We start from the raw sequence: 13,184 nt of genomic DNA, 5'->3' as shown, positions 1-13,184 counted from the left end.
GGTCGATATAATGCTGTTGAATGGTCATGCTCAAGCTCCCTAGTGTCACGGTAGTACGTCTACGGATTTATGCTCCTAGAAACAGGATTTTGATACCCCTAGTGGGCATTACACAGATAACCCTTTGTGTAGCTATTTGCTTAATAACAGAAAACAACAACAGCTGCTCAAAATTAGGAGCAATAGACTTGTCATAAATACCAATACAAAATAAAATTATAATATATATACATATAAATGTCTAAACGGTACTCTACTTTTAAACAATCGTGCTTCATTGGGGTAGAGAGTAAACGGTTTAGTTTCTGGTGGGGTATGTTTTTGTGTTAAATATGTTTGTTTGCCATGTTTATAAGATTTAGTTTTTGTCTTACTAATGTTAGTAATGGTACATTCTGAAGCAGTGAACATTTGTGTTTGTTGGCCATCGAATCCTGTTAATATAACTAGTAAGTTGTAATACGTGTTGACTTTAGTAATTTATAGTTGTGTATTGCCTGCGTCTGACTTTTTGCAGTTGATGTGCTATGTATTTTGTATGGTTGGATATATTACTGTATACATACGTGACAGAATGTAAGCATTATCTAAGCTGTAACATGTTAGTAATGTTAATTCAAGTAAACCTAATAAGTAATCAGCCCTGTATATAGTATATTAAATAAATAATATTTTGTTATTAATTTGATTTGTGAGTTAGTGAAATAAAATTGATAATAAATAGGTACACTTCTATGCAGTATGGAATCCACCTAACCATACCATAACTTGTGTCAGCAAGCTTCACAACCTCTGTAAATAATTACTAGTGTGACAGTGTGTTAGATTAGTTAAAGCAGCTCCTTCTGCTTAGCAGGTTCAGAGTATGCATGTTATGACCTTTTGTAATTGTATTCAACATTTAATTAAACAACTTTATTATCAGTATATGTCTGTTTTATACTCTCTAAGATATAATTAACTTCAAAAGGAAATATTAACAAGTATTTTCACTTTCTATCTCATGATGTATTGATACTAAATTCTTTCCTTTAGATTTTATAACTTTGGTAACATATAGTTTCTTGTTTATAATTAGAACTACAAAATATACATAATTACAAGTAATAATATAAAATTTTAATCTTCTGTTGTCTTGAGTTGTTGAGGTATCAAAAAAATTGTGAAACCCATCAGTTTGCAAGCTCTCTCTTTGTTAACCTGAAGGTGACTTAAGAAGGTCAAAATGTTGTTCTTAGCTTTATTTTGGTAAAAGTGTTAATACCCATACCAGCTGCCCTGAGATACATTTTTACTCCAAGTGGAATTTTTGTCATCACGAAATGTTTATAGTTTAGTTAGAAATCCTGATAAACTAGACATTCTATTCTAATGACTGATGTATTTTTGTGTTCTAAAATGGGTATTTAAAAGGTGCATTCATATTTTTGTAAAACAAATTTAGAGAAATAAATGAATTGCAGAGTTATAAATGTGAGTGCAAAGTTTGCAAGTTCCCATGCAAAGAATGTGTGATTTAATAGAAACTGCTAATGTGTTTTTGTTTTAATTTATTACTTTTCATGAATAGATAAACTGTTTCTGAGTTATAAGCCAAACAATAATTTCATCAAATTAAAAAAAAATGTGAAAAGGGTAGTAATTGCAATTTTGAAATTAAGAATTTAAAAAAAATAAGGTTAATTGTCATCAAACAGTCAAAAGTAAGAAAAAAGAAGATTGGCTAAAGACTATTTTTTCTTTTTCATGTTTTATTCTTTATTTATTCTTATAAAAGTAACTAAACTGTAAAAATATGATTTTTTTAGGTTTTTTAAGATTATATTAGGTAAAATAAATAATAAATAATGTTTAATGAGGCATGTAAATAGCTGTATACTGTTACAAGCTTAAAGCTACTTAGGATAAATGGATGTAGTTTCATGTTACAATTTGAAGTCATTCTAGAAAGAAAAAAATGGAAATTTAGGGTTATTTCAATTTTTTGTTTGTTTGTCACTAGGTAGGTCAAACTGAGAAATCCCATATAGAGATATGATAGAGAAAATACTAAATAAAATACAAAGTTTTACCAAAAAACTTTTAAAATGTGTTTAGGAGGTTTGGGGATTACACAAAGGAAATTTGAGATTTTTGTTATGAGGAAAAGCAATTTAAACCTCAACAAACAAATTACTTTGCATACAGACTATTCAAAACAAATACTCATTCATGAACAAATCTTTATTTTAGCTTATTAAAAATACTTCACTAAAAATATGATTTTTGGTAGGGGAAGAACTCTTAATGTTAACTTAAAGACTACCAAATTTTGTGAAGATGTACACACTATATTAAAAGGTAAAAGTATTAAATCTATAAAACATTTAAAAGGAGAACACAGAGATAATGTAGTTGGTCAGATTGACCAAACCTGTGTTGAGGGAGTTAACTCCAACTCCTAGTGCTGGTATGTATTTCAAAATAGGGTTTTTGTGGTCATTTATTGCACTGTCTTATAGTGATGTGCTCCTTCAGACTGTTCAATGTGATTTATCTATTTTTTTCTTTCTTTTTCTTTAATTCTGGTGGAGCATGGAAATCCTTGCCACTTACCATTTCCTAGCCACTGGTGTGGTGGACTATGGAGGCTGCTTCTTGAGTATGACCAATTACATTCAGTAGAGATTTGAGTGATGATTTTTTGCTAGTATAGTACAATTCACCCCTCTTACTGGTTTTCTCCCATCCTATCTCTACCTGGATGTTGGATTCCCAGGTACTTACTTGCAGTTTAAATGTTACATTTTTGTTTGGTCTTGAAGTGGAGAAGATAGAGACTCGCCTGTGCTGTCTAGTTTTGGACTGGAGTTGACTGACCATGTACGGCCTGGCATACTCGTGCCATAAGCTTGTTGTAGTTCTTGAGTTGTGCTTGTGTCTTCCTTCCTAATTATAGCACTGTTCTTTTAATACTTGGGTGAAGAGTATACCCAGATACAAATGAGCTGCAGTTTCCCACAAATGTACTATTATATTTTTCAAAGGTATAGGGTATCTTATTCTATAGGTCCTTGCTGGATACTTCTTGAAAGAATCTTACCTAGCTAAAATTTTAGACTAGTTCCACCACCACTTTGACTTGGGATCCTCACTGTATATAAGTAGAGATTAGATATTGTATTGAAAGTTAATGTTTTTCAACATTGAAAATGTATTTCTATCAGATACTTCACCTCACATTTCTCACCCTTAATCTCCCATTTCTGATGTATCCTATTTTATTGCCTAATATTGAAATGGTCGTTGAACAATCAGTATAAAGGTAGTCAGCTGCAATATGAGGCTGTGTTGTAATCTTGTTGGTAAAAAGAGTTGTTGCATGCAACAATATAGCAATATCACATGGAAATATGAGTTCAGGTGGGAGCCTTAAGTTTAGTGGCAAGAAAAAGTGTGGATATAAGGGGCAGCACTAAATTATAGAAAATAAATGAATACCTGTTAGTGTGTTCAGGATTTAAAAATATTATTGTTTAAACTCCTGAGAGTTGAAAGAGTAACTAAAGTAAACAAATGGTTATGAAAGTTCATCTTGAAGTAGTCAACTCTGTTCAGAATATTGTCTAGCTTGTGTGTTTTCTTGTAAATATTTGCCACTGAATTGTTTTTTCAGAAACAGAAGTAAAATGGAATATTGTAAGAAGCTAGCAGAAGACATCAGATATTTAGCAGAAGAAACTTTGACATTACTCTCTACTACATCTGAAGAAAGTCTTACCTCACAACAGCAGTTATTAGAAGTTGTTAATCATCTTAAAAATGCCAAGTCTGTTCTTGAAAAAAATTCATTGAGTAAACCCAGTTCTCAGCAGCAACATACTGTAGATTTTGATGTATGCTTTTTTCTTATCTGATCATGATCGTTTGTGCATATAGTGTTTTTTATAATGCTTAATATGTTAGTTTGTTTTTGATTACATTGACCATTTACATTGAAAAGTATTGCATAAATAGAACAGTTAAAGGAAAGCTCATTTATTTGTCTCTAAAATACATTTTTTTTGTTAGGTTAAAATAGTAGAGCACAAGCTCAGTATTTTCAATTGTGGGTTTACTTGTACCATTTTCTCTGTATATTTTGAATATTGGTATTAATAACTATAATTACATTTTCTAAATGCTTGTATTATAAAAGGATTTGAAAGTTTGTTTATTTTTTGAAGTTAATTTACATTGTTGAATTTTATATCTGATTAACATATAGCTCATCAGAAATAATGAGGTAAGTACCTTCACCCCATCCCTAACCTCACATTTCATAGCTAACTGAAATAAATAAATTTTGCAAAATCAAGCTTGTTCAAGAAAGAGGCATAAAAGTGCAGTTGAGACAGTCAAACATTGGTAAGTTCCTTTGTGAGCCAGTCAAAATTGAGATCATTCATAGAATAATTATTGGTTAAAATCAGTTAGATTAACAACTTCAGGTATATAGAAAATCTAGTTTATTCTGGTAATACATTTCAACAATGCCTTTTTCGTTGATTAGTAACAAAAGTATTACATCGTTGTTAGTCTACATACTGAAAGTATAAAATGAAACAAAAAAATGTTGATTTCTTAACTTAGTCTCCTTTGATTAAAGATGCTTTGTTGTTTTTTAAAATGCTGGTGGTATAATAGAAAGAAGCTCATTTCAGGAATTATTTCAGTTTAAAATTAAATTCATATTTTATTTTCATGATAAATTTCATGCTCTTGATTCTAGGCTTGGTATACCATACTGTCTTTACTTTAGGCTTATTATACCGATACTCCCTACACATACAAATTTCAAGGTCACTCCCCTCCTTACATACATATATATGGAAGTATTAGTGATCTGTTAATGATATATGATGAGTTCTTAGACCTTAAATCCCCTTTTCTGTTGTGATGGTGTATTCTGTAATGGTTATTGTTATGCCATGTTGTTTGTGTTGCAAAAGACTTTTGTACAATATATCAAAATTATTATCTTTACTCTCATCTTTGCTAGCTTTTTGAAGTCTTTACAAAGTCTGCAGATAACAGCTTAGAGGGCCTGTTTGTACAGCTGAAAGGCATGGAAGGTTGGTATAACCCCACTGGTATGAGGCTGAATGGATATATCCCTTAAGCAATAGTAGGACAGGGATGCCTATTTGCAAGCTTTGTGCAGGCAATCTTTTCTACTAAAACTAGGCTAGTTGTGGTGATTGTGACCAAATGGATGGGTCTTGTAACAGCTGGTATGGGTATTAACACTTTTATTGATAAGGAGAGAACAACGTTTTGACCTTCCAAGGTCAATAAAAGTGTTAATATCCATACCAGCTGTTCTGAGATACATTTTTATTTCAAGTGGGTTTCTCGCTGTCAAGGATGGGTCTTGTATTTTCCTCAGGATGTAAGTTTAATAAAACTCATACTGCAACTGCTTATTCTGGTATGTATATCAAGCAAGTTTTTCATATTTATTTATGATATAATTTATTACTTCATCTGCATAACACCTACATGATACATAACACAACACTTTCTTAGATGTAAAGGCTGATTGAGTAATCTCTTTATACTTCCTAACTATGAGATCCTTTTGTATCAAACAGGAGATTATTTTACTCTTTTGTAGCACCACTTAACACTCTTGCTGCTGGTTCAGTCGATTCAACTGAGTTTATGACCCCAAACTGACCTCTGTAGCTTCCATACTAAACTTCTAATATGTTTAAATATCTTCATGAACTTTCACAAGCTTTCGGCAAGCATCGAGTCTTTTGTAGATAAAATATCAGGATTTCTAATGAACTATTTTCTTAAAAATTTCTCCATGAATATATGGAGTTAAAGTGTTGACTGCTCTGAGTGCAAAGTTACTTTCATGTTAAGATTAGAAGTACTTTTCTTCATCTGAAAATTTTCAAATTTTGTTGATGTAATCTCTAAAACCTCCTAAATACATTTTATACATTTTCAATAAAACTATTTTATCTGTTATTTTCTGTATTCTAACTGCATACAATGTCCATCAATTTGACTGTCCTTTTAACCAAAATAAGAAATATATGAAATATATCCAAATTACCCTTTTATCTTTTTGAATGACTTTAAATTGTAACATGAAAATCCACTTACTTATCAGAAATATCTTTAAACTTGTAACAATATATATCTGTTTCTATGTATTTTCCCCTCCGTGTGGATTCCTGAACGTGGTGAGGAGACCTCCCAGGGAAGGTTCTGTTCTTTCAGTTTACCTTCTCTGGGATCTAAACACTGAACAACTCCCTCTCACTGTTGCGAATGGGCTGTATGTTGACGACTTTCACATCTCATGTCAGTCGTCAAACATGAGATACATTGAGCAGCAACTGCAAACTGCACTCAGTCGTGTACTGAAGTGCACTACAGCAAACAGCTTTCATCTGTCTCTCTCTAAAATTGTTTGCATGCACTATTGTCACCAATGGGGTATTCACCCTGATCCTGAACTTTGTATCGGTGAAGTTTCTCTGCCAGTGGTCCCTGAGACCAAGTTCTTGGTTCTTATCTTTGACCGTAAGCTGACCTTTATACCACACTTAAAGCAGCTACGGGTCAAATGCACAAGAGCACTGAACATCCTCCGTGTCCTCTCTACCACCAGTTGGGGAGCGGATCAATGTTTTATGTTAAAGATATATCGTGCTCTTATTTGTTCAAAACTCGACTATGGATCTGTGGTCTATGGCTCTATGGTGGTTGCATGCAGAATCCCCTCTACAGCTTCTGTGTTCACTGGTGAACTGTTTGCCATATCTCTTGCCCTGGATCATATTGAAGCTGAGCAGTACTCCAACTGCACTATTTATACTGACTCACTTAGTTCTCTACTGGCCTTGGAATCACTTCACATTGGCTCACACCCTGTTCTCGCTGATATTCAAAACCGACTGGTCCATTTCTCATTAACATCTACTTCTATCAAGTTTTTCTGGATACCAGACCACGTTGGTATTCGCGGGAATGCGCTTGCAGATACGGCAGCTAAATCTATCTGCTCTGGCACTATAACCACTGTGCCTATTCTGTACATGGACTATGGTCCTGAATTCAAGGCTCGGCTCTATGCCAGCTGGCAGTCCACTTGGAGTGAGCAACGTGACAACAAGCTTTTTCAAGTAAAACCCTATATTGGGCTTTGGCCGTCTAGCTTCCGTAAGGTTCGGAAGGAGGAAGTTGTTCTAACTAGACTACCCATTGGTCACAGTTTTTTAACTCATTGTTTTCTTTTATCTGGAATTAATGCACCAGTGTGTAATTTGTGTAACACTCAAATCACTGTAAGCCACATTTTACTTTCTTGCCATCGTTACGACTCTCAACGACGGCACTATTTTAAACATGTTCTGTCCCAGAGTTTGTCTGTAACATTGGACAGTGTGATTGGTGACACTGTCCACCTTGATAAAGTTTTTAGTTTTTAATGGCCATTAATCTTTTTAATCTCATTTAAGTGTTTGATATTTATTCATTACACCTTTTTAATTGTGGTTCCCTTTTCAGAGTCTCAATCTCTCTAGTTCAATTGGAAAATTGAATTTGGACATTGGAAAATGGCCAGAACATTAAATAACTCGATACCAGGACTGGAAAGGCCAACTTCAGGTGACTAACGCTGCTGTTCGTTTGAACTACTCGTTAGTCATCCTGGCGAGTTGTTATTACAATTTTGCTGCATGTCTTTTAACACTTTTATTACTTTACCTTTTGGTACTGGCCATAATGACACATAACCTGGAACCAGGACTGGAAAGACCAACTTCAGGTGACTGATGGTGGTTCTTGTACTTACCTGTTTGTCTTCCTGTGGGTTATGATCTTTACCATTTTGCTAGAGAAAGTCCTTTACAACTTCTCTTACTCTGGTTTCTCTCTTAACATTGTAAACTAGGTGTCAACATTGGTTTTATGCATTTTCTATTTTTTAATGATGTTTTGTTTTACCTTCATTTCCTTTTATGTATTTTACTACATTTAATTTATTTTTATATTTTTACTGGATGTTTGGCACAGATAGCCTAGCTGCTTTGTGCCATAAAACACTAAATCAATCAATCAACCAATTCTATGTATGTTTTATTTTATTGCATTTTGAACCATGTCTGATTAATATTTCTACCACTCATGTTGCAAATTGCTTGATAAACACGTAGCTCGTGCTACCCTATGGAAATGTATGGCACATGGCTTATTCGTGAGTTGCTCGTAGAAAATTTTTTATTATTTTTTAGTTTACTTGATCTTACCTAAAACTTTGATATAGATGTGTTAAGATAAAAGTAAAAAATCAGAATTAAATGCACATACCTTATAATAACCTGTATCTTATAGTAATCTCACTAGTCATACTTAATTAATATTTTTCTTAGTTATAATCAATGTCATGAAGTAATATGTTTTAGTCAACAAAACTTTAGTAGTTTTAGTAAAGTAGTCTTGTGAACAATTTGTAGGGAGAAACCCACAAAATGATATTAAACTTATTTTCAGCTCCTTACAAGTTTTGTACTGTCTTGGATATATTGTATAATTTCATATACAACAGTTTAGCAGTAAAAAAATTAACTCAATCCTGAATTGTGATACCTTCAATTAGCACAGTTTAGGATTAAGTCAATTTTTTAAAGGAGATTAGTTTGAATATGTATTTTACAAAAACCAAAAGAAGATGAAAATACAGTTAGTTTTATGTGAGAATAATTGATTTGTTGAATTAAAATGACTGAGTCAAGCATCTGATTGATTAATGAATTCTGCTAATTATCCAGCTCTAATTGTAGTAAACATCACTATGTAACAGTTTTTGCTGATATAGAGAAAAAGTTATAAATGAATTCTGTTAAATGTTTCTAACTCGCACAGATGTTTTATTTCCAAACAGACAGATATAGATGAAGATATTGAAGAAAATCTTATAGGCAAAGATGGTGTTGATCTACTTGAGACAGAAAATATTGATCAGGAAATAATAAGAGTGAGTTAATGCCAAGAAATTAAAAGTTACAAAGTATATTTTTTTACAGTTTTAACCTTCTAATTAGGTAATCATTTACTAATGTTCAAGAATTACAAACTATAAACCACTCCTTAGGTTTATTTCAGATATTATAATTGGCACTTCCTGTGTGACAAAGGAGGAATTGTAATATTTTTAACGTATTTAAAATTACATTGATTAATGTTATGTAAAGTAATTGACAAATCAAAATTACTGTTATAAAATTGTTACGAAATTAATCAGCTAATTAGAATAAATGTGTCCTATAATAATAATTTTTCTGAAGAGTGGTGTTAACTCTAAGCTCAGAATATTTTTAGTGTTATGCTGGAATTATTTTCATAATTTGTTAGTAATTATTACTATACCCTATAAGATTTACATTTTTCTTAATTTTGTGGATAATAACATGGTTTAGAGTAGTTTTCAACCAAAGAAATGTAAATATTATTGGACACTATTATCATTTGATGGGTAAATTGGGATTTTTGGTTGGGGTTTAAAGAATTAAAGCTGTTTTAATCACTATCAAAAACCAGAATGAAAATGACAAATCAACCTTGGTGGTGCTTTAAAAGCCATGGTAAATGTCATCTGTATTGTATATATTACATTTGTTGTTGCTGCATTTTTAACAGATTTAATGTTTTGGTCTTTTTATGATCACTGTTTTTTGTTTGAAGAGAAAGTTTTGTTTGTTAATTATTTTAAATTTTTTTTTCATAATACAGTTATTAAATGTTTTATTTAATAATTCATATTCTACAGTAGGTGACAGCATAGCTAATTAATTTTTCATGAAAATAGGCAACAGATATATATTTGAAAATGCTACAGACATTTGATCTCATTTTTACAAGAAGATTCTTTCATTTGTATTTTTTCTATCATACTTATTAATAGAATCCAAAAGTACAATAATGTATTCCTGATGCACTTGTTGATTTTACAGAGATCTTCGAAGGTGTGTCTTTGTTTCAACTCTAGTTTCTTATTCCTTAATAAAACGTGAATTTTGTTTTACGATTTAGAGATTATTCAACTGTACATATCCATAAACACATAGGAATTTTGTAAAAGAGTTTTTATCATTTTGTACCTCTATTATTCATGTACATACAGTCAAGCTTCTGGACATTCTCATCAGTGAACTTTGAAGTTTATGGGTAATGCAGATGTGGAACTTCTAATTAAAGAGAGCCTTCTTATGAAATAAAATCTTCCTAATGTAAATCATAACTCACCTTTTCTTGACTTAAGCTTATTTCAGTTGTTCTTCATTAATTATACTAGGTACCTTTACTTATCTATTGTAGATCTGTATCCAAGTTAATTTACCCCAGTCTGTGTGTTTTAACATTTCCATTACAGTATTTATGGTTGTACAGAGAATTATACTGTAGATTCACATTGCTATTTCTACTTATTATTTTGCATTTACTGTATAGATTTATGGAAGATACAATATGTATTCCAGAATATTCAATAAATTTGTTATGTGTCATTTGTGTAGTTGTGTTTTTAAACATTAGATTGCATTTTCTACTTCATGGTTCTGTTAATAGAAAGTATTTTACTTAATATGGAAGGTACTATAATTATACTGTTTGTGATGTGTTTTTGTATAGGCATGTGAGGAAGCAGAAAAAAGCTTTTATAATGAAAATGAAGAAAACACAGAAGATTCACTAAATTGTGATGATCTTAAAATTGACGAAAAAAATCTTGAAACTGATGATCAAGATGAGCAAGATTTTGGTACGTGGGTTGATGATTAAAATTTTTTCATTCAAACACGTAATTCTAAAATAAATAATAACTATTGTTGCCTTTCTTGAAAGAGTTACAACCACATCAGGAAAAACTAAATCTCTTTCAGTTTTTGTTTTGGTAGCAGTAATACTTACATTAAGGTATTGTTTACAACATCATACTAACACTAGTTCCTTTGTTTTAAATTTTCAGACAGACCTAGTACTTATAACAACCTCTAGGATATGTTAACTTAATCAGGCTTTTCTCCTATTGTGTAAGAAAGGGTTAACCAAAGACATTAATACAATTTAATTTTGGCCCATTTAGCACATCAGTATGCATATACTGTGTATAAATATTGTTTTATTGTCTTGTTATCTTTGCTTACTGGTACTTGTTGAGTATTAAGGCAGCTGAAATAGGTTATGTAAAGAGAAGTTATGTTCTCACTTGAACAGAGTGTAAGGACTCTGTAAAAGGCTTTGTTTCATCTTCTTAAAACTATGTCAGGAAGGATCAGGTTGTTACAGTGCAGTAGCTCTTCTGTTATTATTTTGAGATTAGCTGTTCCCATTAAATAAGTTATTTTTTATCTTGCAAATTTTATTGCACTAATATAACAGTCTATTTTAGTAATCAGTATGAACATTTAACTGTCTCTGTATATTATGTCATTGATGTTTTAATGTAGGAAATATCTGAATGGTTTCAAAATGAAAATTAATAATTTAATTATTTTGATATATCCTGGCATTCCAAATACAAAACAAAATCTACACAGTTTTGGTGAGTGTCTGTTTTGTAACTGTACTTGTATTTATTCAGTTTATTATGAAAAAAAACAATTATATAAAATAATAATGTATTACTAATTTGATATTAATTTATAATAAAATAAACATAACTAAACATTGGCAATAACACAAAACATCATGATTCATGATACAACTTGGGCTAGGGTTGTTGACATGGAAACTGTTAAGGACAAGTATAACATGAACAGTGATTGTGAAGAAAAATCTGTATAAAGCAGAATATGAGTGGAAATGTATATTTTCAGTAATTTAGAAAATGGTTGAATTAAAAAAAAATTGAGATGTAGAATTGACAGTGACTAATAATATAGCACATGTAAAGGTTTTTGATGATATAGCACTGTTATCCATGAATCTTTGTAGAAACAGTTGAACTTTTACCAGTGATTACCTGAATATGTCCTGTTAATCTGATAGTTAATAATTTAATGCATTGTACATATGTGTAATATATTAGGAAAATTTACTATTTTTGCCACTACTCATCGAGAGTAAGGCTTCCGTATCTGGGTATATTCTCAAGCTCACATGCATCAGTTAAAAAAAATTGCAAATTTTGGTTAATTTAGTAGCTTTATATATAATGCATTGTGGATGGTTGATTAGCTGAATCTAGATCAAATTAAGCATTACAGTAATCCAGAAAATGCGCCATTTTGCTTCATTGTATAAAACTTTTTGAGAGAGAACACGCCAGACTGTGAAATTGAATAAGTGAGTGCTTTTAGAAAAAGTTTTAATTGGTAGTAGTTTTATTCAATGTAATAAGCAACATTTTGTGAGAACAAAATGAAGAACCTAACACTTGAGTTGCCTAATACTATTATGCAGTATCACTATCAGTGGACTTTTCTGTGAAAATAAGTTACACTAATACAGTTGTAAATTGACAGAGTTATAAGCACAATGAAAAATTATTTTATCTAAGTTACATGCTACATATTTTAAGCTAGATTGTCATTATTTAGTATATTCTCTACATAAAACTATTTTCATTATGCTTACTGTCAGTATCAATGACAAATATGTTTGGGTACAGTAAGTAACATTTATGTCTATGCCAGTTCCTTAGCCTATTTAGGTATTATTATACATTATGAAGGAATATACATTATAGAATTGTAAGAATTGTGGATGGTTTATTAGTGGATCTAGTTCTGTATGTTAAGTATCCTTTATATGAAACTAGAATTTACAATTTAGTTATTTGTGAGTATAATCTGACAATCTCTCATGAACAAACTAAACCTGGGTGAACATAAAAATATTTTTAAGAACATCATGGTCAATTAGTAGAAAGAGCACAATACTTTTGACATAAGTGAACTTGATCCATACAGCTTCAAAGTTTGTGCCACAGTGACATGTTCTGCATGATTTCTTTAATGTGTGAAGTTGCTTTATAAAGGTTGAAAGTACAAGTTTACTGTAGTGTGTTAGCAGCTGAAATTTTTCTGTGTGTATGCCCATCAGAAAATATTGTTTTAACCCTCTTGCTATGAGCTTGGTCAATTCAACCAACTCTGTAACCCAAAACTAACCATCGGATTTTCTGTATTATAATTTTTAAA

At 31.3% G+C, this 13,184-nt stretch overlaps 1 protein-coding gene across 2 annotated transcripts in view; it reads left to right on the top strand.

Annotated features, from left to right (window-relative positions):
* Nucleotides 1–261: 261 nt before the first annotated feature.
* The window catches only part of LOC143246244 (bifunctional 3'-5' exonuclease/ATP-dependent helicase WRN-like), a 73,582-nt gene continuing 60,659 nt past the window's right edge, over nucleotides 262–13,184 (top strand). For both annotated transcript variants that reach the window (XM_076492643.1, XM_076492642.1), the window contains exons 1-4: nucleotides 262–449; nucleotides 3,656–3,875; nucleotides 8,927–9,019; nucleotides 10,672–10,801. In XM_076492643.1, the coding sequence (XP_076348758.1) occupies nucleotides 3,669–3,875; nucleotides 8,927–9,019; nucleotides 10,672–10,801 (430 nt within the window). In that variant the 5' untranslated portion in view covers nucleotides 262–449; nucleotides 3,656–3,668. The remainder of the gene's footprint in view (nucleotides 450–3,655; nucleotides 3,876–8,926; nucleotides 9,020–10,671; nucleotides 10,802–13,184) is intronic.

This window comes from Tachypleus tridentatus, chromosome 3, assembly GCF_004210375.1.
Source record: "Tachypleus tridentatus isolate NWPU-2018 chromosome 3, ASM421037v1, whole genome shotgun sequence".
Classification (NCBI taxonomy): Eukaryota; Metazoa; Arthropoda; class Merostomata; order Xiphosura; family Limulidae; genus Tachypleus; species Tachypleus tridentatus.
The sequence above is the reverse complement of the archived record's forward strand: the minus strand, read 5'-3'. Positions and strand labels throughout refer to the sequence as shown.